The 25,095-nt window shown below is 53.4% G+C and overlaps 6 protein-coding genes across 6 annotated transcripts; 4 read left to right on the top strand and 2 right to left on the bottom strand.

The window, feature by feature from the left end:
• Nucleotides 1-5,101: 5,101 nt before the first annotated feature.
• Nucleotides 5,102-7,585, bottom strand: V2A60_009858 (DEAH-box ATP-dependent RNA helicase PRP43; the record flags this gene model as incomplete). Its single annotated transcript, XM_083261122.1, has 3 exons — nt 5,102-5,218; nt 5,342-7,211; nt 7,269-7,585. 3 exons carry the CDS (start codon nt 7,583-7,585, stop codon nt 5,102-5,104), a joined length of 2,304 nt encoding a protein of 767 aa, XP_083117248.1.
• A 644-nt stretch (nt 7,586-8,229) lies between these two features.
• V2A60_009857 (protein arginine N-methyltransferase) lies at nt 8,230-10,704 on the top strand (the record flags this gene model as incomplete). The annotated part of the gene is made up of 4 exons (XM_083261121.1): nt 8,230-8,337; nt 8,387-8,996; nt 9,048-10,471; nt 10,525-10,704. The coding sequence occupies 4 exons, from the start codon at nt 8,230-8,232 to the stop codon at nt 10,702-10,704; spliced, it is 2,322 nt and encodes a 773-aa protein (XP_083117247.1).
• A 1,862-nt stretch (nt 10,705-12,566) lies between these two features.
• Nucleotides 12,567-14,684, top strand: V2A60_009856 (S53 family peptidase; the record flags this gene model as incomplete). The annotated part of the gene is made up of 5 exons (XM_083261120.1): nt 12,567-12,754; nt 12,803-13,197; nt 13,272-13,801; nt 13,878-14,164; nt 14,264-14,684. 5 exons carry the CDS (start codon nt 12,567-12,569, stop codon nt 14,682-14,684), a joined length of 1,821 nt encoding a protein of 606 aa, XP_083117246.1.
• Nucleotides 14,685-15,925: 1,241 nt separating this feature from the next.
• Nucleotides 15,926-17,359, top strand: V2A60_009855 (alanine--glyoxylate transaminase; the record flags this gene model as incomplete). The annotated part of the gene is made up of 4 exons (XM_083261119.1): nt 15,926-16,017; nt 16,166-16,791; nt 16,857-17,215; nt 17,279-17,359. The coding sequence occupies 4 exons, from the start codon at nt 15,926-15,928 to the stop codon at nt 17,357-17,359; spliced, it is 1,158 nt and encodes a 385-aa protein (XP_083117245.1).
• A 1,451-nt stretch (nt 17,360-18,810) lies between these two features.
• On the top strand, nt 18,811-22,481 carry V2A60_009854 (exportin CRM1; the record flags this gene model as incomplete). The annotated part of the gene is made up of 7 exons (XM_083261118.1): nt 18,811-18,876; nt 18,997-19,026; nt 19,106-19,178; nt 19,252-19,323; nt 19,381-20,102; nt 20,155-22,193; nt 22,244-22,481. 7 exons carry the CDS (start codon nt 18,811-18,813, stop codon nt 22,479-22,481), a joined length of 3,240 nt encoding a protein of 1,079 aa, XP_083117244.1.
• Nucleotides 22,482-23,184: 703 nt separating this feature from the next.
• V2A60_009853 (Zn(II)2Cys6 transcription factor domain-containing protein) lies at nt 23,185-25,095 on the bottom strand (the record flags this gene model as incomplete). Its single annotated transcript, XM_083261117.1, has 1 exon — nt 23,185-25,095. One exon carries the CDS (start codon nt 25,093-25,095, stop codon nt 23,185-23,187), a length of 1,911 nt encoding a protein of 636 aa, XP_083117243.1.

Here is a 25,095-nt window from a genome sequence, read left to right as displayed (position 1 = left end):
AAGGAACAAAAGAAGAAGCAGAAGAAGGAAACGAAAAAAAGAAATAGAAGGAAAAAAAGCCCGTGCGGGCCGAGCCTATTACCTGGGGCCGGGAATTGACAGGAAACGGACAAGAGGGAGAAACAAAATGGAAGCATGAAAAGAAGGCCCATCTAAGAAATGATTCAGAATATAATTTTACCTTTGAAAAGAAGAAGATGAAGAAAGAAAAGACATTTCTTGTTTGTAGATTGATAAGGAATAGAAAATAAAAAAAAAATAAAAAAAGAGTCCATGCCGTCATGTCGTGCCATGTTTCAGAGCGGGCAAAAAAGTGTCTCGCAGGCCAGACACAGACACAGCCCTGCGGCGGGCGGCACTTGTCAAACAAGGCAAGACACGCACAGAAGAAAAAAGGGCCTTGTAAGGTGGGATACGGGCTAGTAAATTACATGTTATTTTTTTTTTCTTCGTCTTTTGGAACTCGAGATATTTAAAAGAATTGAAAAAAAAAAAAGAAGAGGAGAGTCAAAATAATGAATGTACTGTCATCTTGTATACATTTTGTGCATGACAAGTCTTTTAATACGAAGACAAAAGAGAAGAAGAAGAAGAAGAAGGAAAAAAAAAGAGGTTGAATTGGTTAGAGTTTGACAAGGTATCTGACAAGAACAAAGGGAAAAAAAACGGTGTGCATTTCTCTCACCGACAACATCAAGGGAGAGAGAGACACACACACAGAGAACAGAAAAAGAGAGAGGAAAAAAAAAGAACAACAAGAACAACAACAAACTTGTTGATTCTTCCATGTCCTCCATTCCCCCAAGCCCCCCCAAAATGAATTGGAGAAGAAAATAAAAAAAAAAGAAAATGAGAACCTTGATGGATAGTTGTGGAGTATTTCTTGGCGCGGCGCCACCACGACCTTCTTGCTTAACCGAACCCCCCCCCCTCCCCATCATCTTCCACTTTTGCCGTTTTCTGTTTAGCATCTTTCTTTTTCCCTTGCCCATCCGGCCGGAGGATACCGTCAGGTAGCTTTTCCAAAACTAGTTTGGCATGAACAAGAGAGAAGAAAAAGAAAAAGAAAAAGCCACGAGGCATATCAGTAGGCCGACAAAGCCACTCGCCTCCGCTTCTGCCGTCGGTCATCTTGTTCCTCTTGCGCGCGCAATTTCCTTGTCCTTTTGTTTTTATTTTTTTATTATTTTTCTTAAATAACCCTTTTGGTTTTGGTCAACTTCCTCCAATCCCCCCCCGCCCACCTTCTTTCCTTTTTTTTCTTTTTTTCTCCATTATTCTTTTTGGAGAAAGGCGAGGGGAAGAGGGGACCGCAAAAAGCTGGCTTCGATAACGTTGTGCCAAAAATGAACAAGAAGACGTTAAAAAAAAAGTATAGTCTTGAATAGGAAGCTGTCCAGCCCAACTGTTGCCATGTACGTGGTACGCTCTGTACGCGGACCCCCCTGAAGGGCCCCCCAAGGCCAGCCAGCCAGCCCACACTGCTCCAGAACAAGAAATGCTACTCTGGATCGTATATATACATGTATGTATATACTGTTATATGTACACTGATATATATACAAATGTATTTAAAAAAAGAAATAAAAAGAAATAAACAACATATTGACCAACTCAACGTTTTTCCACCTCCATCTGCATTGATTGTCCAAACCTGTATCAGTACTCTCTTGACGCCTTTGTACATGATGAAAAAGGGTTCCGACGACGACGGGGGCGGGCAAGGAGGTGGTCGTTCCTCGGGAATGGCGTCGCGCGCCGAACGGCTCCTGCGTCTTATATCCGCCTTTTCTTTTCTTTTTGCAACTCTCTGAGACATTCCCCCCCCGGGCCCCCCGGACCCCCTCTCCTCCTCTCTCTACCAAGTATAACCCGTCTGTTCATGCCTCTGTTTCTTCTCCTCTCCTCTCTTCTTCCCTGTCGCTCTCTCTCTCTGTCTCTTTTCTTTCACCTGACGATTCTCCCCGAAAACGGATGATGCTAATGACGACAACGAATGAAACACCGCCGGCACCGCTTCGGAACGCTTCGGGTGTTTTGCCTTTTTCCTTTCGTTCGCCTACCTGCAGCTTCTACTTCTTCTTCAACTTGTTCTTTTATTTTGCCGAGGCGGCCGGCTATAAGTCAGACGAGCCACATGAAAGCAACACTAGAAAACAAGGGGACAAGAAACACACACACACACACAACCACCCATTACCGTACACCAGTAAGCAAGGGAGTCGACAGTCGATTAAACTCGTCACTCCCGGCTCGGAATCACATCCGCCTCCCTCTTACTGGTACTTACAAAGGACCTGATATATCTCTCCCGCTTCATCGTCGCCTAGGACAAAAAAGCTAACCTTCCCGCCCCCCCCTCCTCCCCCTGGCCCCTTCTTTTCCCCAAATCGCAAGCCCAAGATCAAAAGGCACAAGAGTAAGCCTCTTCAGCCCATGTGTGACAGAGCAATCCCCCCCCCTCTTCCGGCTGCCAACGGAACAGTATCCGATTGCTCTTTCGGCCAGCCACTTTTGATGACGAGCCCTGCATCACATATCCGATTCTGGGTGCTTTTTCCATTTCAATGTCCCCCTCCTCTCTAATAGTATGTGTGTGTGTGTGTGTGTGTATGTCTCCATCTATATCGGTGCCTTGAACAAAACAAAGATCCTTTTCCGCCCACCTTGGCGGAAAAAAAGAACAAGACGCCCCAAAACGGAATGCACACTCTTCTTTTTTCTTCTCCTATCATTACAATGACGCGTAAAACTGATTGCTTATACAGAGATGCAAGATGGAAAGAAAATGTAGAGGGTTCATCATTTTCGTCCTGCACCAACTTCACTTCTACTTCTTCTTCTTCTCTTTTTTTTTTCTAAAAAAAAATAACCTTTGCCTTTGTCTTGCTTTTTGTTCACTTGGTCGCCCTTCATCTTTATACTTTTGCCAAGCAAATGCACCCTGCAAATCACCCGCCCATCCTTTTTTTTCTTCCTTTTTGATTTCCGTCACCCAGCGTCACATTCTTCATGCAAACCGGCGCGGCGCGGCGCGGATCCATGGCATCGTTTTTTTTTTCGACTTTGCGTCCTTTTCTGGTTACCAGTAAGTTGCAGACTGCCAGGTGGCGTCCACCTACACACACACACACACACATAAAGACCCGCCCCCTCCCGATCGATGACCATCGCGGATGGCAACCTCCGGGGGGCGAAAAAAAAAAGGTAAGAAGTAGGGGAAGAAAAAATAATAATCGAAAAAAAAAAAATCAAGAGCTTCTAGGTGCGTCATCTTACCCTACCACACCCTCAAGTTTCCTGTTAATCAATATGCGGCAGGTATTTCTGCAGCCCCAAGGTTGCATCGAATCCATGTGCTCTGCTCTTCCCAGCCCTCTCCTTCTCCCTCCCCCATGTGTGTGACTGAACCCTGATGATAGGGTGGGTTTGCAGTCAGCCGAAAAAAAAAGCAAAAGCAAAAGCAAAAAAGAAGCAAGTGGCGCTCTCGTTGGATGAAGAACCCCTGTGGCTGCCTCTCTCTCTCTCGCCCTCTTCTTCCTCCCTGTCGGTTTGCTACATGTGTATAACAGAAACAAGAACTTTTTTCTTGAAAAAAAAAAAAAAAAAAAAAAACTGTCAATAGTATTCCCCCCGTTGCAATCAAACCACATGGCAAGTTAAAAAGTAGCACTAAACCAAAGATGTATTCGTCGCCGAGCAAGCATGGCGTGTGTTGACCTCCCATCGCTAAGAATAGATGTATGAAGAGGTACAAAAAAAAGAACGAGAGTCATCCCAAGTAACGGTGAAGAAAATGTTTGAAAAAAAAAAACAAGCATTGTGCCAAGTCCCAATGTCTTTTCTGACTCGTCATGGACAGTTTGCGTCCTCTGAAATTGTAATGTGATATAAACAAATCCCCCCCTGCCTTTCCATTTACCTTTTCCGCCCATGAGTCGTGTGAGTGCCGTAAATCTGGACATTGAGCCCATCATCTCATCAACTCATCCCGTAATGTACGAGGCGCAAACAAGATGAGTTACAGACAAGGCAAAAAGAAAAGAAAAAAGAAAAAAAGACACCTATCCGTCCCGGAACCATTGAACCTATCGGAACTGTTGGAGCATCTTCCGTCTGAACTATAGAAATACATGTATGTATATATATATATCTATATATATAGACAGCTGCCTGGTCCCCCTCCCGCTCCCTGCTTTGCCTCATGCAAGTACACGTTCGTGTAAAGGAAAAGGAAGAAAGGGTTGGGTTTTCACTCACCTCCCCCTTTCCCAAAGCCCATTCTCATCGGCACCACTTTCTGCAGCAAAAAAAAAAAAAAAACACCAGAAAAGAAACTGCAGACACGCGAAAAGTGACAGGCAGGGGCTGGCTGGCTGGCTGGCTGGCTGCACAGTCACAGTCCCATCTCAGAGCCCTTCCCTCTCGCCGCCGGGGAGGGGGGGCTCAAACGAGGCTGTCCTGTCCCCCCCACGCAACGACCAACCACCCCCCTCCAATCGGCTCATGCACGAGGTGATGGATATTACGCCTTTCTTGGCGTACAGAATGTACTCTATACTCGGTTTCTTTTTTCTTCTTCTGCTTGATTATGGTGGCGGAATGTCTTGTAAGCTGAAAATCGCATCTATGCTCTAATAATGACTGTTGCGGAAAAAAAGAGAAGTACCAAACAGCGAAAATGTAAGCCCAATACAAAAAAAAAAGGACAACAGCAAAAAAAAAAAAAAGAGTCACAAGAAAAGCCATCTTCTTTTCTTTTGACGAACCTCTTTGCTCCAAAAGCGCCGCTTTCTCGACGAGAAAAAACAAATAGACATTTTGTTCCCTTCTCACACACACACACACACGAGGGACGTCATTCGGGGAGAATTGACTGTGCTCTCCTTGAAAATGCAGCAAACGATTCCCAGTACCGTTCGACAAATGAGTACAAAAGAAAAAAATTGCTTGTGGCTTGCGGCGCGTCAACGTGCGAGTACAACGGCATCCTGCCGGTTAGGGTTCGTGCGGCATAAAGGAGAAAAAAAAAGGCTGGTGGCGGCCGTCTACTGAGAATTGCATGGAAATCAATACGAAACCAATTGAAATGCAATATTCTTCACCTGCCGGCCTTCATGGCTGCCTTTCGGCGCTTCTTCTCTGCTGCCCTGAGCAGGGCCCGTTTAATGTCCGGTTGGTCCATCGTCTCGGGGTCGTAGTAAGCCGGGGCAATATCCTGCAACACGTTTTTTTTATCCGTCAATACATAATGTCACATTACAGGCACCACAGCCGCAAGCCCAAACGTGAGGCAAGAGGACCAAGGGGAGGGGGAGGGGGAGGGGTTCAGCCAACGTACCAATAACCACTCCGGGCGGATACCCGTGCAGGTCCGGATATATTGCTTCGACGTCAGGACAAACTCATGGTACACGACCCAGTCAAACTCGGTCCGTAGCACCGTCGACGGGTGGATCAGCACCGCCTGGTCGTCCTTGACGGTCCTGTACAACTTGCCCGAGCTCTCCTTCATGGCCACCTGCATGAAGAAGCCCGACAGCAGCGACCGGCGAATGTTGGTGTAGTAGTTCTTGTCCTCAAATGGCGTCGACACGAGGTCCAGCCCCTGCACCTCCATGATGCGCTTGAGCTGCGCCCGTACGCTGTCGGCGCTGCTGAGGTGCCGGTGCGAGAGGAAGTGATCGTGGCACCACTGCTTCACCGACCCCGGGTCCGACGCCATCTGGCCCTTGAAGGCGTGGTACACGTTGAGCATGGTCAGGTGGTCGCCGTCCGGGTGGCTAAAGTGCGACTTCATCTCGTCCGCCCGCTTGCGGTTGTTGGCCGGCCGCACAAACACCTGCGGCACCGACAGCAGCGACGTCAGGCTGAGGATTTCGTTGGAGCAGTAAAACTCGGGCGACGAGATGAGCATGACGGCCAGCGCCGGGTCCAGAGGAAACTCTGACGCAAGAGATCCCAACGTCGTCAGCTCGCCGTCGTCGTCCAGGCATGCCAGGTAGTTGAGCTCCTCGAGAGCCCGCATCATCGTCTCGGGTGCGGGCGGATCCATCAGGTCAAAGTGCACCAGGTCCTCGACTCCCAGCTTCTTGAGCTCCAGCACCGTGTTGGCCAGATTGGACCGCAGAATCTCAGGGTATGTCTGCTCGATGAGCTCCTTCTTGAAAGCCTTTTCCGTGTACAAGCGGAAGCATTTACCGGGTTTGGTACGACCGGCACGACCGGCACGCTGCTGCGCAGAGGCCTTGGAGATGGGGGATACGAGCAGCGACTCGACACGGATACGCGGATTGTAGATCTTCTGCTTGCTGAAGCCAGGGTCCACAACGTAGACGATGCCGTCAATGGTCAGCGACGTCTCGGCAATGTTGGTCGAGATGATGACTTTGCGGCCGGGGCGGCCACCCTTGCGGAGGGCAGGTGGGGGCTTGTCGAAGATCTTCTGCTGCTGGTGCGGCGGGAGTGTACCGTAGAGCGGGTAGACGGCAAGCGGACCGGCATCCACTTCCCGTATTAACTCTTCAGCCTCGAGAGCAATCTTGCGACACGAGTCTTCGATTTCGTCCTCACCCGTCAGGAAGAGCAGGATATCGCCTTCAGGCTCGGAGGCGTGGATCTGCAGGACGGTGCGAATGGCAGCCTCGACGTAGTCCTTTTCGGGCTCGGGCGTATAGAAAATCTCGACCGGGTGCGTGCGGCCGGGGACGGCGAGCAGAGGCGCGTCGTTGAAATAACGTTGGAACTTTTGTGCGTCGAGCGTGGCCGACATGACAATGATCTTGAGGTCGGGACGGCGCGCTGCGATTTGCTTGAGCAGGGCCATGAGGATATCGGTAGCCAGTGTTCTCTCGTGCGCTTCGTCGAGAATGATGCAGCTGTAGCGCGACATGTCGTGGTCGTGCATGGCCTCGCGCAGCAGCATACCGTCCGTCATGTACTTGAGCACCGTCTTGGGCCCGGACATGTCGTCGAAACGGACATTGTAACCGACCTCCTCGCCCAGGGTCACGTCCATCTCGTCAGCGACACGCTGAGCCACGGACGTGGCAGCGACTCGTCGAGGCTGCGTACAGGCAATAAGTTTACGGTTGAGCTGTGGGAGCTCATCGTAGACAACATATTGCGGGATCTGGGTCGTCTTTCCGGAACCCGTTTCACCGACGAAGACGAGGATCTGAGTTGAGTGGTACTTGTCGAGGAACTCTTGCCTGTAGCAAGTTGGGTGAGTATACAACCAGAGGGTATGAGGAGGGAACTGGCCTTACCTTTGCTTGTGCACAGGCAGGTCTCGGCGACCTTGTAGAATCTGAAAGTACTTTTGCGAGTGCGGGCGCCCGGTGAAAGGATTCGACTCCGAGTCCTCGGCCTTGGAGGCCTGCTTCGCCGTCGTGGCCCGGCGCTTCATACCCGCCAGAGGCGAATGCGCAGGCATCTCGTCGGCGCCGTTCTCGTAGTCCTCGCCATCCCCATTATCGTACATGTGCGCGAGGTAAGGGTTCTGCTTCTCTTCCTTCTTCATCTTCTTCCTAGAAGCCTCGTCGGAATCGGCGCTGCTTCGCTTGTCGCCGAGATTATCGGGCATATTTTCGCCTCGCTAAATTCACAAATAACACGGAGAATGTTCAGGGCAATTGAGAGGCGAAGAGGCGGCAGTGGCTCGTTGGCGGGATCGGTTTGTTGACTCTGAAAAATTTCGGGCAGGGGCCTGGAAAATCCTTATCGATAGGCAGGCAACAGTGCTAATGGAGAGCCTATCTGCACTGTAACGAAAAGAAGAGAGGCGAGCGGAAACAAAACGGAATCTGATTTTACACGGCAATCAGTGATACAAATCTCTTACCATATCTACAAGATGAATATGATTTACTCAATGAAGTAAGACCCCTCCTCGATGGTGATATGCTCACCGTTCGGGGGCCCAGCATCTCAGAAAGAACCGCAAGGCAGACCCCAGACGGCCTGTCGCACACTGTGCGTGGCCCCGTAACATCCCACCTTGGGTCGCAACGACAGGAAAATATAGCCCGCGAAACTGTGATTCTTGGCTTTCGGGACAGCATCACCAGCACATCACTGCTCCTGCCAGTGGCTTGGATATATTTTTGCTGGTTCTGGTGTCCTCATCTAGGTATTTTGTCAGACAGTGGCTTTGAGGCAAGGGTTGCGGAATCTTCTGCCTCCGCACGTACTGTGAGGCTGTTGAGAGCTCACCTTGGCAGTGCCAAAATGGCTACAACCGAGTATGACCGCCCGTACTTTACCTTTGGGTACCATGACAGTACTAGTGATACGCCTCTCACGGACCTCCAGTATGGGTATCTTTTGAACCAGGGAGTCAGTTCACTCTTACGCAGGGTAGATGAGCGCGACTAACAGTGAGCAGTTCAATTTCGCAGTTGCGCCTGTTACCAATGAGAGCTTCAGAAAACGAGTTTTCAAGCTGGTTCAGGATCATCTGGAATTATTGACCAACTCCAAGTCCCAGGGTACTACTGTTGCCACGGCTCTTCAAGCTGACCCTATCATCCCGCCACTGACGCCAGAGGACACAAGCTTGTTTCCCTCCCAAGCTGTCAATACATACACTGGCTGCATCAGCCCGTGGATAGATTTGTCATCGCCAAATCCAATCATCGCAAGTGTCTCGCGACAGGTGCTAAATCTCGAGGTCAACTATGCTAGCTTCTGCGGACTTCGCATCGTCATGATTCCCCCCCCAGAACGGGACGGCTCGCGAGGTGCTGGAAACTCTGGTCTGGCGCAGTATGCTCGTGCTGTTCAGGAAGCGCTGACAGTTGGAGCGAACATGAGCATTGTCGTGCAAATGCCCATGTACCGCGAGCCAGGCATCGACGGTGGAGTTGAAACCTTGTCCAGTCTCAACCCAGTGTCGGAGACCCCGCCAGCTGCAAAAGAAATCGACATTTTCACGACATGGGACTCTTGGCATAGTGTTCGAAGTGTTTGCTGTTATAACCTAAGACTATTTCTCGGTAAGTCAGCCTACCTTCCAGCGATGCGTCCACGGCACTAAGATTTGATAGCGTTGAAGATCCCAAAGGTAATGCCTGACACGGCACTGCAGGACCGCTGGTTTTCAGAGCCCCTCATGTATCTCACATTTACTCCCGGAATTTTTCAGACAAACAATAGTGGCCACCAATCACTCTCCAAACACCATCGTGCCATGGTCTATGCCTACATGAAGCTCAAGGCTACTCCTGGACTGTTGATGTTGAACGCGGGACCTAGTGTTGCTCATATCAAAGATGTTACGCAGGGCATCGCTCCTGGAGGTAGTTACCCATCGCTTTCGGAGGCCTATCCCGGAAATGTACCTACATCCGAAGAAGGGGGCAACAAGCCGTCCCCTTACGTCGAGTACATGCGATGGCTAGAATCGGGGCAGCCACCTCTCACTATATTCGAGTCACCAACGCTTACGAGCTTCCAGGACTGGCTACAATCTCCGTTGCAGCCGCTGTCTGATAACCTAGAATCTGCGACCTATGAGGTTTTTGAAGGGGACCCTGTCAAGTATAACCAGTATGAGGCCGCTACCATGGAGGCCTTGATCGAGTGGAAGAAGCTCAACAAGCCAACTTCGAAAGAAGGCGTTGTCGTCATCGCCGTGGCAGGTTCAGGTCGTGGACCTCTTGTGACTCGAGCGCTCAAGGCTGCCGAGTACGCCAATGTGGATGTCGAGGTCTGGGCTGTTGAGAAGAATCCCAATGCCTACGTTTACTTGCTCCGTCAAAACCAGAGCATCTGGGGCGGGCGTGTCAAGGTCGTCAAGACGGACATGAGACACTGGAAAGGCCCTGTGATTTCAGAGTCTGCTGATGGACCAGTCTACGGTAAGGTGGATATTCTGATTTCGGAGCTTTTGGGCTCGTTTGGCGACAACGAGCTATCCCCGGAGTGCCTAGACGGCATCCAACATGTCTTGGCACCGCAGGGAATCTCCATCCCGAGCTCTTACACGGCGCACTTTACACCGATCGCTTCGCCCAAGCTGCATGCGGACATTCTTGCGCGCTCGGCCACCGACTCCAACGCCTTTTCGACGCCGTGGGTCGTGCACTTGTTCTCGCTCGACTACAACGCGCATCGGGTGCCAGACCACCCACGTATTCAGGAAGCGTGGGAATTTTCTCACCCAATCCCAGAGTCGACGCTGCAGGGAGTGGAAGCGCGTCGCTCCGGCGGCGTCGTCGGAGGTGGCGGCGGCAGTATGGCCGGCGCCGCTGGTGCCAACGACCACAACTCACGCTTTTGCCACCTCACATTTGTCTGTCGAACCCGCGGTGTTGCTCATGGCCTAGCCGGATACTTTGAATCTACTTTGTATGAATCACAAGTCGAGGAGACGCTAGGCGAAAAGGTCGAGATCAGCACGCACCCCGAGCGCATTGATGAGAAGAGCAAGGATATGATTTCCTGGTTCCCCATCTTCTTCCCTCTTAATGTGAGTGCCATTTTTCGTTGATGAGCGTACTCAAACTAACGTTGGTTTTGCAGCAACCCTTATACTTTCCTGCAGACACCGAACTGGAGGTTAGCATGTGGCGACAAACGGATGATACGCGAGTGTGGTATGAGTGGCTTGTGGAAGCCTGGACCTGGGTTGGAGAGAGTAGCCGAGTCAAGGTTGGTTCATCGGAGCTATGCAGCAGTCGCAAGATGGCGTGCCTCATGTAAGGGCCAAGCTAGTTGGAAAGTAAGATTCACAAGTTGAAGCGGGACGCGGTGTTGGAAATAACCCTGCCGAGAAAAGTCCGAGGAGCCCACGGTCTCTTGATAAGTCGGGAGACGATCTTGAATAAACATAAGGCAAAAAAATAACAAAGACGAAGTTTGATCTTGTAGAAGAGCAACCCTAGTTTGGCACCCTGAGTAACCTCTACGTAGACTTAAACACAGGCACGATACTCTGCTTCTTGCTTAGGCTGCCTCGACTGAAGTCGCTGTGAGGGATTGTACGGCAAGGATGACCTTGAGGGCCCAGAAAATGGTGTTGAATGCGGGAAATTGAAGGCTGAGGTTATCGTTAATACGTGATTACACGGGGCAACTAGTAGGCGGAGGTGAAGGAGAGGGATCGGATGAAGAGGAGAAACCTGCAGGAGGATGATCGTAATCAATCAACGAAACAAGTCTATATATAACTAGAAAGAACGCGTCATCGAGTTATTCTTCAGCGACCCGGATCCTCAACCAAGATTCGCTGCTTGGGAGTGGCCGGCCTCGTGCTTTGTATGCCGGAACCTGGTCTCTTCTCAAAAGGCACGATAGGCCGTAGAACAAACCGCGAGGTCTGTGCCTCACTTTCGCGAAGACGGAGCTTGACTGTCTGGCCGTAGCGAAAACGCCCCCGATTTTGGTATATTCTCGATACGAACTGGGAGAACCGCTCAGATGCCGAGTGGCGGAGCAGCCCCCGCCTCTGGCGATGGGCTATGCGCGCAAACAATGCAACGGACGAGACGTAAATGACGAACCGACCTGTTCACGAGGCCGCGTGTACATCGAGCCATGATGACTATCCCAACGCTTTGGTATATCCTCTTTCCACCCACCTGTGTTGGGTCCACGGTCCGAGTACAGCCTGCAAGAAGGCACCGAGCCGGGGGGTGGGAAGGTGTGCACCGTGCCGCAGAGCCGAATGTGTGGGGAGCTGCCCGTGGATGAATCTCGTGTATGCATTGAAGAGCATACCACCTTCTACTTTTGGTCAGTGGGCTAGTTAGCTCCAGGGACGGACGGCCATCGCCATCGAACGAGCTAGAGGCGGCTTTTACCTTGCTAGCTCAGGTACGCCCGACGTGCGACAGTGCAGCGTACACACACTCATTCTGTGATTGACAAATGCCGACAGTCTTCCCTTGCTGATTTGGCCGCAATCTTCTTCGGCTCTTTAGTAGGCCGGAGAGGCCACAAAGAGCGGCCGTGTAGCGGTGCGCAGAAATGTGGGCGTTGAGTATGGAGGTCCAGATCGTGAGATGGCATCTTTGATTGGCCCATCATGATTACATACCATATCTTTGTACAAGTAGTCTTCACTTGACTCTCCTTCACACACACTGATGGCACGTCCTTGTACGCTATTACTAGGACGTTTAGTATAAAATAAGGTGCTCCTCGTTTCGGTGTGGAGCGTCCATCTTGCCCCTGGCCTAGTACAATGTTTACTTTTCCTAGATCGCTTGGGCTGCCGGAACATTAGACTTGATCGTCGGTTTTCTTGGTAGCGGGGCCGTTGGCCATTCATGCCCGCATATAAGCACCTTCTCTATTCAGGTTATCTCGATGCTACGAATCGGCAATAGTTCTATGCAGGCTCAAATTATACCTGTAGATTACGTGATGTACTCGAATAACAGAGAGACTAATCTAATCTCCATAATCAGCAGGATATACTCTGGTTCGAACGGTATATAATGCTTCGCGTTGCCTTGTCGAGTTGGTCATTGTGCAACTGCTCTTCACCCGGCGGCGAATCGTACACGCAGCTTCTTCTTCTTTGATCATCCAACCCACCAATAAAGAACCCTTCTCCCAACATGATTTATTCCCTCTTCCTGGGCTCTGCCTTTTTGGCAGGGGCTCTGGCCGCACCGGCTGGCGAAGGCGGGCAGGGCAATGGCCAACCCGCCACCCCTGCTGCCGTTCATGGCAACTCCTCTGTCCCAGTTCTCATTGGAATGAAGCAAAAGAACATTGAAAACATGATGGACTACGTGTTGGAGGTGTAAGTGAACTGCGCTCGTTGTGTGCCATTGTCTGATTGTTCACATAGCTCCGATCCGGCTTCCTCCAAGTACGGCCAGCATTACACCCAGGAGCAGGTAGATGCGCTCTTTGCCCCAGATGACCAGGCGATTGCTTCTGTAAAGGACTGGCTGGTCAAGTCTGGAATCGCCGCCAACTCCATCAACCTGTCTCGGAATAAGGCGTGGGTACGGTTCGAGAGCACCGTCAGTGGGCTGGAGTCCCTTCTCCAGGTGAACCTCACCGCATCAAAGCACGCTAAACGCGATGTGAGCCCCGACATCAAGCTCCCGGAACACATCTCGTCGGTGGTGGAGTTTGTTCTCCCCTCTTTGAACAGCTCGAATCACGCCGCCGCCAGTCCTCAAGCAAGGAACCCTGGTCGTCCATCTTCCAAGCCGTTCCGAGGATTCTTTGACCCCAGTGAGTGACACGCCGTCCCCAAAAAAAAAGATGAATTGTGCAATGGTTTGTTGACCTTTTTGTGCTCGCAAAAGATGCCACGGACAGATGCGATCAGGTTGTTTCGCCCGCCTGCATTCGAGCAATGTACAAGATTCCGGACGCGAGCGGCGGGCCTCCCGCCAAGAATAACGTGTTGGGCATCTTCGAGACCGAAGGCGACTTTTATAACCAGGCGGACATGGACGAGTTTGTGGCTCTGGCGGCTCAGAATATCACAAAGAGCCCTCAGCCCATCAAGTATCTCATCAACGGTGCAAAGCTCGACGAGACGCGGGCCAATGCCGGCATTGAGTCGAACCTCGACTTTCAAATGGCCGTGCCCATCATTTACCCGCAAAAGACGGCTTTGTACCAGATTCAGTACCCCAAGTATGGTTTGGAAGACTTCAACTACATCTTTGCCCAGTTTCAAGACGCCCTCTCCGGGTCTTTCTGTGCCGACAACGGGGACAAGGGCAGCGGCATCGACTGCAACCGATACCCCGTTCCCAGTGTCCTCTCGGTGTCCTGGGGCTCTACCGAACCGCTGCAGGCAGCGCCGAACACGGTAGACCTCTACAAGGTATGTTTGGTCGTCGCAGTTCGTTCTCTTCACCCGATTACAAAAAGAAAAACTGACGGGTGGCTTTCGTATGCAGCGCATGTGCAACGAATGGGGGAAGCTTGCGCTGCAGGGCACCACGGTCGTCTTCGCGTCCGGCGACCACGGCGTGGACGGCAACGGCAACAACAACTGCGACAAGGATCAGAGCTTCCTGGTCGACGGCAACAGCGCCTGCCCGTACATCACCTCGGTCGGTGGCACCGTGCTGCCTGCCGGGGCGTCGGTGCACGGCTCCGAGATTGCGGCGTCGAGCTTCACGTCTGGTGGTGGTTTCAGCAACATCTTTCCCACGCCCCCGTGGCAGAAGAATGCAGTCTCAACGTGAGTATCTACCAGAAAAAAGAAAGAAGATGGAAATCAAGAAAACGTCAACGCCCTGAGCAACGCACCACTGACTTTGCACCCAAAACTTGGGCCCAGTTACCTGACGGAGCACGATCCGAGGCTGCCAGAGGGCTTTTACAACAAATCTGGTCGCGCGTACCCGGACATCGCCGCCGTCGGCGACAACGGCCTCCTCGTGTTTGCCGGTCTGCAGTCGGTGGGCGCGGGCACGTCCATGTCGGCGCCCATCGTTGCCGCCATCTTTAACCGGATCAACGAGGACCGCCTCCGGGCCGGGAAGAGCACGCTGGGCTTTGTGAACCCGGCCCTGTACAAGGCGTACGACGAGAAGAAGGCGCTCTTCAACGACATCACCATCGGGTCCAACCCGGGACTCGTTCCTGGAGACTGCCACGCCCAAGGCTTCCAGGCGGCGCCGGGTTGGGATCCGGTCACGGGTCTGGGGACACCCATCTACCCTGAGCTGCACGACTATCTCATGCAGGTCGGTAAATAGATGGAGAGAGGAGGGAACGGGGTGGGCAGTTTTGCCATCTCAGACAGTTGTCACGGGACCGAGACTTTGATAACAATTTCACGTTAGCTGTATATGTCCGATGAGTGGGTGATGTAGACAACTGAAGCTTGTCATATATAAGAAAGAAACAAGTACAACTCCGACCGCACAACTCATCCATGTCTCTACACAAATACCCTTTCTTATTCTTTTTTTTTTTTTCGTTTCACCCTTTGCTTATCAAAGAATAATTACCGAGACTGCTTAGCCGTCTTCTCCCTCCTCTTCTCTCTCGGAACAAATCCAAAAGCTAGGTAGGTAGTTCAGCAGAACAACCCGGCCGGCAACGACCAAGTCATGGACGATACGGTATGATTCATAATTAGTCCAAAAAGGAGGCGTCGTTCGCTAGCTCTGCACTCTGCGTAATGGACCGCGACGGGCTTACTGGCCACTGTAAGCTGATGTGGAGTTTTGCCGTGGCAGCGGAGTGCGGCGGCTTGCCCACAGCGAGGCCGAGCAGCCGGGAAACGCCGAACCTGACCTCCTAGACCTCCTACAGGCTACAGCTAGGTACTGAGGTACTCTCAGTGACCAAGGTTCCCTACAGTGAGGCGATTACGGAGCCACGGGAGGGCTCTATAGCGGTTGCCCCGGTACCGGAAGGCGCTGAAGGCGCTGAAGGCGCCCGTAGACTTTCTGCCCCGGCCGCTGCGGTTTGGGCAGACTTGTCCCCTAAAATCCCCCAAGAGTCCCCAAACTAAAGCGTCAACGGCCTTGTGTCTGCTTGCTCCATCTGCCTCCTTACCAAGTATCAAGGCAATCGCAATTGTCGACCAAGTTCCAATTGTTTGCGTCCATCGCCTCAATTGGTCCTCAATCGGCGACTTGCGACTCGCAAACTCGCAACTGGCCAGACCCGGAACCTTATTAGCACTGCGACCTCCCGCCTCAGCCCGCACTGCGCTCGCCGAGTTTCCTCCAGTCCCTCTCCCCCCTCCTCCCCTTTCGCTCGCTCTCGTCCAACCATGGCGTCGCGCCTCCCCTTACTAAGAAGCTCACTGCTCCGGTCGGCTTTGGACGGCGGCCTGCCCCGCACCCCGTCATGGACATCCACATGCCGCTTTTATTACCCCTCCAGTGCCAGAATAATAGCTTCAACCCCCGGCTCTTCTCTGCGTCCTTCATCCTCCTCCATTGCTTCCTTCCCCGTACATCAACAGACTCGCAAATCGTCAAACATGTCTTCTCAACAAGCTCCCCACCCTACGCTCCTAATCCCCGGACCCATCGAGTTCGACGATGCCGTTCTCCAGTCCATGAGCCACTACAGGTACGTATTCTTCTTCCTCCAAATCGTGCCCCGCGTTGCCCACCCTCTTCCGCCGTACACTGTGGTATATGGACGGATGGCGGTCGGCATTCGCGCCAACGACAGACCACAATGCTAACCCGCGCCCCTTCGTCTCCTCGAACGTTAGTGAGAGCCACGTCGGTGCTGGCTTTGTCAAGATCTTTGGCGAGACCCTCTCCCTCCTGCGCCAAGTCGTCCGCTCGACCGACCCCAACGCGCAGCCCTATATTATCAACGGCTCTGGCACCCTCGGCTGGGATCTTGTCGCCGCTAATCTCGTCGAGGCCGGCGAAGATGTCCTTGTCCTCAGCTCTGGCTACTTTGGCGACCGCTTTGCCGACTGCCTCACTCAGTACGGCGCCAAGGTGACCAAGCTCGACGGTCCCGTCGGTGGTGTCCCCTCCCCCGCCGAGATCGAGAAGGCTCTCTCCGAGAAGAAGTTCAAGCTCGTCACCGCTACCCACGTCGACACCTCGACCGGCGTCCTGTTCGACCTCAAGACCCTTGTCCAATCCGTCAAGAAGGTCTCCCCCGACACTCTCGTCATCGCTGACGGCGTATGTAGCGTTGCTTGCGAAGAGCTCGCTTTTGACGACTGGGGCCTGGACGGCGTCATCACGGCCGGCCAAAAGGCCATCGGTGCCCCAGCTGGTCTGTCCATCTCCTTCTTCAGTGGCCGTGCCGTCGACGTCGCCCACAACCGCAAGATTCCCGCCGCGGCCTACTTTGCCAACATGAAGAACTGGACTCCGAGTAAGCAAAGTCGTTGCAGTCAGCGCGTAGGCGCCCGTGCAACCGAGCTGACGAGACAAAAACAGTCATGAAGAACTACGAGGCCGGAAAGCCCTCTTACTTTTCGACCCCTTCCCCTCAGCTGATTCACGCTCTCAACACCGCTTTCAAGCAGCTCCTCGCCAACGGTATCGAGCAGCGCATCGCTAAGCACGTCGAGGTGTCCGATTACGTCAAGAAGTCGATTGGCGACCTCGGCCTGAAGCCCGTCGCCAGCAGGAAGGAAGACCAGTCGCATGCCATGACTGCCATCTACCTGCCCGATGGTGTCGGTGCTACTGATGTCCTGCCAAAGCTGCTGAGCAAGGGCGTCATCTTTGCTGCTGGTCTGCACGCGACCATTGGCCCCAAGTACATTCGCTTCGGCCACATGGGCATATCTGCGGTATGTGACTGTTGGACCCGAGGAATGCCTTCGCTCGTATACTAATGTGTACCTTTTTTCCAGGTCAACTCGAACCGTGGCGATATCGACAAGGCGCTCAACGCTCTCAAGGAGTCGCTGAGCGAGTGCGGCTACAAGGCTTAGACGGCCGAGCTCCCGCTTAGGAGGAAAGCGCAATTGGATGCAATGGTTCGCGATAGACCGAATGCCGCCTGACTGTAAGACACGGGATAATTTAAAGTAACACACCGAAAAAAAAAGCAATAAAATCGAATGCAATGACAAGGGATTTCTACAATGTGTATTGTGATCAAGGCTGCTTTTGTATTCGGTACCACCAATATCTCCGCCAACGGAGGATTGCTTGTTTCCATTCTGCGGGACGGCTCGGGTTGTGATTCAGTAGCCAATTTCGGCGTCGTGACACTGAAGCAACGGGAGGCGCTGAGTATACAAGCAAGGCTGAGACTGGTGACAGCTTCCGCCGAGATCGCAAACATGTTTCAGAAGAAAAGGGCAAAGGCGATTCGCGAGAATAGATGAGATGTGATGGCTGGGCTTGCCAATGTTTTGCAAGGTGGGGGAGGGGGTTTGCGGGCCAACAGTGACGGAGTTAAAGGAAAGCAAAAGAAGAAAGGTGTAGCAGGACTGATGTGGCGCAAGGTGCGCAGGCGGTGGCCAGGCTGCCAACCCCGCCTTCTACGAACCTTCCAAGTACCCGTACCTGGGCTGGAGTGGTGGCTGACAAAACTACTAAATGGCTAATTTCAGAAGTAGCTGCTATGGGAAGACTCGGTCTAGATAATGGTCATTGTGAAAAGGAAAAAAAGTGCAAGGATATTTCTAACAAAAATGGTCTAGAATACAATCTTTACAAATGAGCCAGCCTACAATACATGTGCAAGCAAATACACATGTGCCGTGCATTTCTCTTGCCTTTAATGTTAGGTACTTACATAAGTAGGTAGGTAGGAGGTAGGCAGGTACCCAAGGCACATTGCCAGCAGCAACCTGCCCCAGCACCGCCTTTGACGAACTGAGCAAGCACTGAAGCGTTGAGCAACCCCGCTTCCCGTCCCGTTGCTAAGGCCCTGCCTGTCACCCGCGAAAGAAAAAAAAAAGAATTACAGCACGGCCAGCCGCCGCAAACTCGCTTTTGCTTCACTCGCCGCGCCACTGCCAGGCACCTCTCTCCCCCTCCCTCCCACCACCCACACCCAAGCTTCTTTCTGCCTTGCTTCTTTTCTTCCCCTCCTTCGGCCTCTCAACACCGACAGCAACAACTTCACTCCAAAACAACATACAGAAACCCACGCTGTCTCGTCCCGACCGAGCAGCAGCAACCCGCTCCTGTCCTCTTCTCTCTCACACGGAATTCTGGACAAGAGAAGCTCTCGAGCGCTCGCACAGCAACTGTCGTCACCTCTCTGCGCTGTGCCGTCGCAGGCTTTTGCTGCTGCTGCTGCTGCTTGCTGCTTGCTGCTGCTACCGCCGCCGCCGCCGCCGCTGCTGTTGCCGCGTCTGAAGCTGTGATTTCTTGCTCTTCACACCACACCTAGACACACGCCCCGCCGCTCTCGCCCGCCTCCTTCAGCATGGCCATCAGCATTGAGGAGCTCGACACCACGGTCCGCGCCTTTTATGAAGGTCGCGGCGACCAGGTACGCATTTTTCACCACCATCTGCTGCTTTCCCAGCGTCTTTGGACCGCCAGTCGCATCCGCCCCGACTTTTCTCTCGTCTTGTTCGCTTTGGTTACTGACCTCACCCGCCACACACAGCAAAAAGCCGCGCAGAATGCCTTGAACCAGGTGAGTCTACTTGCAATCGAGGCCCGCCCGTCGTGGCGACTGTTTGGGGGTTTCGAAACTAATTTTGATCATTTTGCAGTTCAAGGAAGATCCAGATGCCTGGCTCATGGTCGACAAAATTCTTTCCGATGCCCAGTACCCGCAGACCAAATGTGCGTCCCCTCACTTAATTCCGGTCGTTCCTATACACACCCGCACGACACAACATACTGATACTGTACCTAGATCTCGGCCTTCAGGTTCTCGACAATGTCATCCTGACGCGATGGAAGGTTCTCCCCCGCGACCAGTGCCAAGGTACGTCGTAGCGCTAGCTCTGATCCTTGACCACGACCCATGTACTGACTCTCTAAGGCATCCGCAACTTCATTGTCCAATTCATCATCCAGTCCTCCAACACCGAGGAGTCCCTGCAAGCCAACAAGACCCTTCTCAACAAACTCAATCTCGTTCTTGTTTCCGTCCTCAAGCAAGAATGGCCCCACAACTGGCCAACCTTTATCAACGAAATCATCTCGTCCTGCCACTCTAGTCTATCGATTTGCGAGAACAACATGATCATTCTGCGTTTGCTGTCAGAGGAAGTCTTTGACTACTCCGCCGAGCAGATGACCTCGGCCAAGACGAGAAGTATGAAGCAGACCATGTGCGCTGAGTTCTCCCAAATCTTCCAGCTCTGCCAGGAAGTTCTCAACACTGCCGACCAGCCCAGCCTTATCATGGCTACGCTCGAGACGTTGCTCGCCTTCTGTAACTGGATTCCTCTCGGCTATATTTTCGAGACTCCCCTCATCGAGACGCTGCGAACCCGCTTCCTGCCTACTCCCGAGTTCCGAAATGTCACACTGCAGTGCCTGACTGAGATTGGTGGTCTGCAGACCGGCGGGCCCGGCCAACCCAACTCATACGACGAACAGCTTGTCAAGATGTTCACTGAAGTTCTGACCACCATCGCCGAAATCATCCCCATGAGCCTCGATCTGAAATCCACATACCCAAGCAGCAACTCCAGGGATCAGCAGTTTATCCAGAACCTCGCCTTGTTCCTCTGCAACTTCTTCGGCGCCCATCTCAACGTACGTACACTGATCCCACCCTCACATCGTCGTCTTTTGCTAATCGTCGCAGCTCATTGAGAAACTACCCAACCGTGATTATCTGCTGCATGGACACTACTACCTCGTTAGAATATCACAGATCGACGATCGCGAAATTTTCAAAATCTGCCTCGACTATTGGCTCAAGCTTGTTCAGGAGCTCTACGAAGAGATGCAGCAGCTTCCCATCACCGATCTGAACCCTCTACTCGCTGTCGGAGGCGGCATTTCGGGTGGCGGCGCCCCCAACCCCTCACTTCTCACAAGCTACCCCCTCCGCAAACACAAGTACAACGAAGTGCTGTCGAATCTGCGCGTTGTCATGATTGAAAAGATGGTCCGTCCCGAAGAAGTCCTCATTGTTGAAAATGATGAAGGTGAAATTGTTCGTGAATTTGTCAAGGAAAGCGACACAGTTCAACTATACAAGACAATTCGCGAATGTCTCGTCTACCTTACCCACTTGGACGTGGTTGACACTGAAAACATCATGACAGAAAAACTGGCGCGCCAGGTCGACGGCACAGAGTGGTCGTGGCACAACTGCAACGTTCTTTGCTGGGCCATTGGCTCCATCTCGCTTGCCATGAACGAAGAGACCGAGAAGCGATTTCTTGTTACTGTCATTAAGGATCTTCTTGGTCTCACTGAGATGAAGCGCGGCAAGGACAACAAAGCCGTTGTCGCCAGTAATATCATGTATATTGTTGGCCAATACCCACGGTTTCTCAAAGCGCATTGGAAGTTCCTCAAGACGGTAGTTAACAAACTGTTTGAGTTTATGCACGAGTCCCATGAGGGTGTCCAAGACATGGCTTGCGATACATTCATCAAGATTGCACGACAATGCAGACGCCATTTTGTTGCTCTGCAACCCATGGAGCAGGAGCCGTTCATCGAAGAGATTGTCCGTAACATGGGCCGTATCACCTGTGATCTGACTCCTCAGCAAGTGCACACATTTTACGAGGCCTGTGGCTACATGGTAGCCGCTCAGGGCAACAAGAATCAGCAAGAGCGTCTCCTTGCCGACTTGATGAGTATTCCGAACGCTGCTTGGGATGAGATAATCAAGCAGGCTACCATGAACCCCTCGATTCTCCAGGACTCGGAAACCATCAAGGTTATTGGTAATATTATGAAGACGAATGTGTCGGCGTGTACCTCTATTGGTTCATACTTTTACCCTCAGATTGGTCGCATCTACCACGACATGCTGCAGATGTACCGCGCTACGAGTACATTGATATCCGAGGCTGTCCAGCGTGATGGTGAGCTCGCCACCAAGATGCCCAAGGTTCGCGGTCTCCGCACCATCAAAAAGGAGATTCTCAAGCTTGTCGAGACGTACATCGACAAGGCCGAGGACCTGCAAGCTGTTCGTGCCCAGATGATCCCACCGCTACTCGAGGCTGTCCTGATCGACTACCACCGTAATGTTCCCGGTGCCCGCGATGCCGAAGTGCTCAAGGCCATGTCCGTTGTAATTACCAAGCTCTCCAACCTGATGGAGGACCAGGTCCCCACCATCATGGAGAACGTTTTCGAGTGCACCCTGGAAATGATTAACAAGGACTTTTCCGAGTTCCCTGAGCACCGCGTCGAGTTCTTCAACCTTTTGCGTGCCATCAATCTGCATTGCTTCCCTGCTCTACTCAAGCTCGACAACAACCAGTTCAAGTTTGTCATCGACTCTTGCTCCTGGGCATTTAAGCACGATAACCGCGATGTGGAAGCTGCTGGCCTCAACATGTGCCTAGAACTCATCACCAACATTGCCGAGAAGACGGACACCGCCACTGCAAATGCTTTCTTCCAGCGCTTCTTTGTCACCATTCTCCAGGATGTTTTGTTCGTTGTCACTGATAATGACCACAAGGCTGGCTTCAAGACGCAGTCTATGCTGCTAATGAAGCTGTTCTACTACATCCAGCCCGGTGATGGCAGCCAGCCCAAGATCCAAGGTCCCATCTACACCGAGGGCCAAGCGCAGGCAGGCACTAGCAACAGGGACTTTTTGGGTAACTCGGTCTCTGAACTCCTACAGAGGGCATTCCCCAACCTGCAGGCGTAAGTGCAACGAACCCGCTATTTGTCAGACGATACTAATAATGTTACAGTGCCCAGATTACAAACTTTGTCGAGGGCCTCTTCGGTCTTAACACGCAGTACGATAAGTTCCGACTAAACTTGCGAGACTTTCTCATCTCTCTCAAAGAGTTTGCCGGCGACAACGCAGAGCTCTTCATTGTTGAAAAGGAACAGCAGGAACGGGACGCCAAGGCGGCCGACATGGAGAGACGGCAAAAGGTTGGTGGTCTGCTGAAGCCGTCAGAGCTGGACGACGAAGAGCTGTGACTGGGTGAAGAATTTCGGTCCGAGTATGCCCCGAAGCAAGCGAGAAAGCTCGAGGAAGGCATGAGCGGAGATGGCTGGGAGTTTTATGGACTTTGAGGCGTAAAACAAAGGTCTATTTGACCACATGATGACTGTTTTGACTTGCCACCCGGTGGTTTGCAGTTGATATTTTTCCTTGTTTTTTTCTCTCTAATTTCCTTTATAGTTGTGATGATACCGACAAGGGCAAAAAGATTTGATTAGTCTCCGGCCGATTTGTGCCTGGCCAAACACAAAGAACACGGCCACACTCCAGGTATACTGTCTTCCAGATAGGGGATGATGCTTGAAGTAGACGTTATGTCTTTTGTAAACGAGGTGTAGCAGCAGGTCGCCTAGAGATGAAAGGGGGGCATGAATGAGAGAGAATGAGAAACGATGGCAAGGACTAAAATGCTGAGGTAGTTAGACATGATCAACACGTAAAAGCCTTCTTATTGCGAGAAAAGATAGAAAAGAAATTAAGTCACCACAAAGAAGGATAAATACCAGGTTTGATGCTGAGAAAATCTTGTACATTGCGAATTCGTAAATGCTAGGTGATGATGACACATGGTATATGCAGAAAAATAGTATGGGTATAACATATAAACAACCGTTTCCCCTCTCCCACGCCCGCCCCTTGCACATCCCGGCCTTGCAGGTCTACTCGACCACTCGGGCTCTAGCAGTCCTCCGTGTCGATGACTTGCAGCGGCCAGGCCATGGCGTCGCGCCAGTAGGAGCCAATGTGGTTGGCAATGGCCTTGATCATGCAGGCGCCCGAGTTTTGGAAGATCCAAAAGTGGCGGCAGCGGTGGAGCAGGACGGCAAAGTAGGAGAGGATGATGAGGGCCTCGGGGCGGTGCTTGCGGAGGACGTCGACGTACTCGGCGCCGACGATGACGGAGAAGGCGGAGACGGCGTGCTGGCCCGAGTGCGGGGGCAGGTTGTTGTGCAGGTCAAAGGCCCACTGGAGCTTCTCGACGGCGGCGCGGCAGGCGTCGAGGCTGGCGGGGGCGAGGTCGGAGCGGGCGAGGAGGTCGCGCAGCGGGGCGCACTCGCAGCCGCGCTCGACGATGCCGAGGTTGGCCTCGCGCGTGACCTGCAGCAGGGGGCGGAGCTCCGAGTCGGACAGGAAGCGCCAGGTCGGGTAGATGACGGCGCGGATGCCCCGGTAGAGGTTGAAGCAGTCGACGAAGCGGTCGATGAAGCCGTGGAAGTCGGCGTTGGCGGCGCGCAGCTCGGCGAGCGAGTCGGCGAGCGCGTGCATGGACAGCGTCGACGAGAAGAGGAACCGCGGGATGCACGTCGCCGTGTCGTCGGGCGGCAGGTGCGCCGTCAGGCGCGTAAAGTTGGCCACGGCGCGCGTCTGCAGCTCCGTGGCCTGGTGTCGCAGGTTGGCGACGATGGGATTGTTGGTGGCCGCGGCCACGGCGGCGGCCGCCGCCGTGGCGGTGGTGTCGGTGGTGATGGGAGAGCAGAGGGAGGGAAGTAGGTTGGTAGTGGTGGCGGACGAGGAGGCGGGCGAGGATGTCGAACAGGGGGAGCCGTGCGGTGGGAGGAGAGGTGGTAGCACGGGAGGCGCATGGAGGGGTGTAGAGGCGGGCGTGTTGGCGGAGCTGCTGCTGCTGTCTTGGCCCTGGGCTTGGTTCTGCTGCTGCTGCTTGTGTTGCTGTTGCTGCTGCTGCTGCTGCTGGAGCAGCTGGTTCTCCTTTTGCGTGGCCATGTGCACGGCGGCGAGGGCCAGCAGCTCGTTGATGAGGTACGGGGCGTCGACGGCGTGGCGCATGGAAATGTCGACAAACTGCTGGAAGTGGTTGCTCGTGTTGATGGCCGGGTCCGGCAGCATGACGCTCTGTATGTGGTGAAAGAGCTGCAGGTGGAACGGGGTAAAGACCGAGGCCGAGGCGGACGCGTCGGCGTCGAGGCTGACGGGCGTGGGCGGCGCGGCGCCGGCGTCGAGGGCGCTCCCGCTGGCGGCGCTCGGGTAGTAGGTGTAGTTGCTGCGGCGAAAGTTGGCAGCGGCGGTGGTGCCAGGCGCGCCGCTGCTGTTGCCGGGACGCGGCAGCGGGCCGCAGACCTCGTCAAAGGAAAAGTCGCGCCGGGGAGACGGCGAGCCGGCGGCGCCGGGACTGGGGAGGTGACTGGGCGGCGTGGCGGCGGCGGCAGCAGCGGCGGCGTGACGACGACGGTGATGATGATGATGATAGCTGCTGTCCGCGGCCGCGACGGGCTTGGACACGCCGCCGTTTGTTGACGCGGACGCGGGTGTCGTGGCAGCGGCGGAGGCGGCGCCCGCCGTGGCCGTGGCCGGCCCGCGCGGGAAGACGCACGTGCGGTCCGCGCTGACGCAGTTGGAGCAGAACGGGCGGTGCTCGTCGCACCGGATGTGGCGGCGCTTGCACTCGGCGCAGCCGTTGCGCGACTTGCGATGCGAGCGGCGAGTCTTGTTGGCGGCGGCGGCGGCGGCAGCCGCGGCGGCGTCAAAATCTGACACGACGGCTGGTGATACCTCGGCGGCGGTGGCGGATGACGGCGCTGCTCTGCTGCGGTCGATGGAGGCTGCGCCGCCAGCCGGGTTCGGATGGGGCAT

Source organism: Cordyceps javanica, chromosome 7, assembly GCF_051103115.1.
Source record: "Cordyceps javanica chromosome 7, complete sequence".
Classification (NCBI taxonomy): domain Eukaryota; kingdom Fungi; phylum Ascomycota; class Sordariomycetes; order Hypocreales; family Cordycipitaceae; genus Cordyceps; species Cordyceps javanica.
Note: the sequence above shows the minus strand (reverse complement) of the source record. Positions and strands in the feature narration are given on the sequence as shown.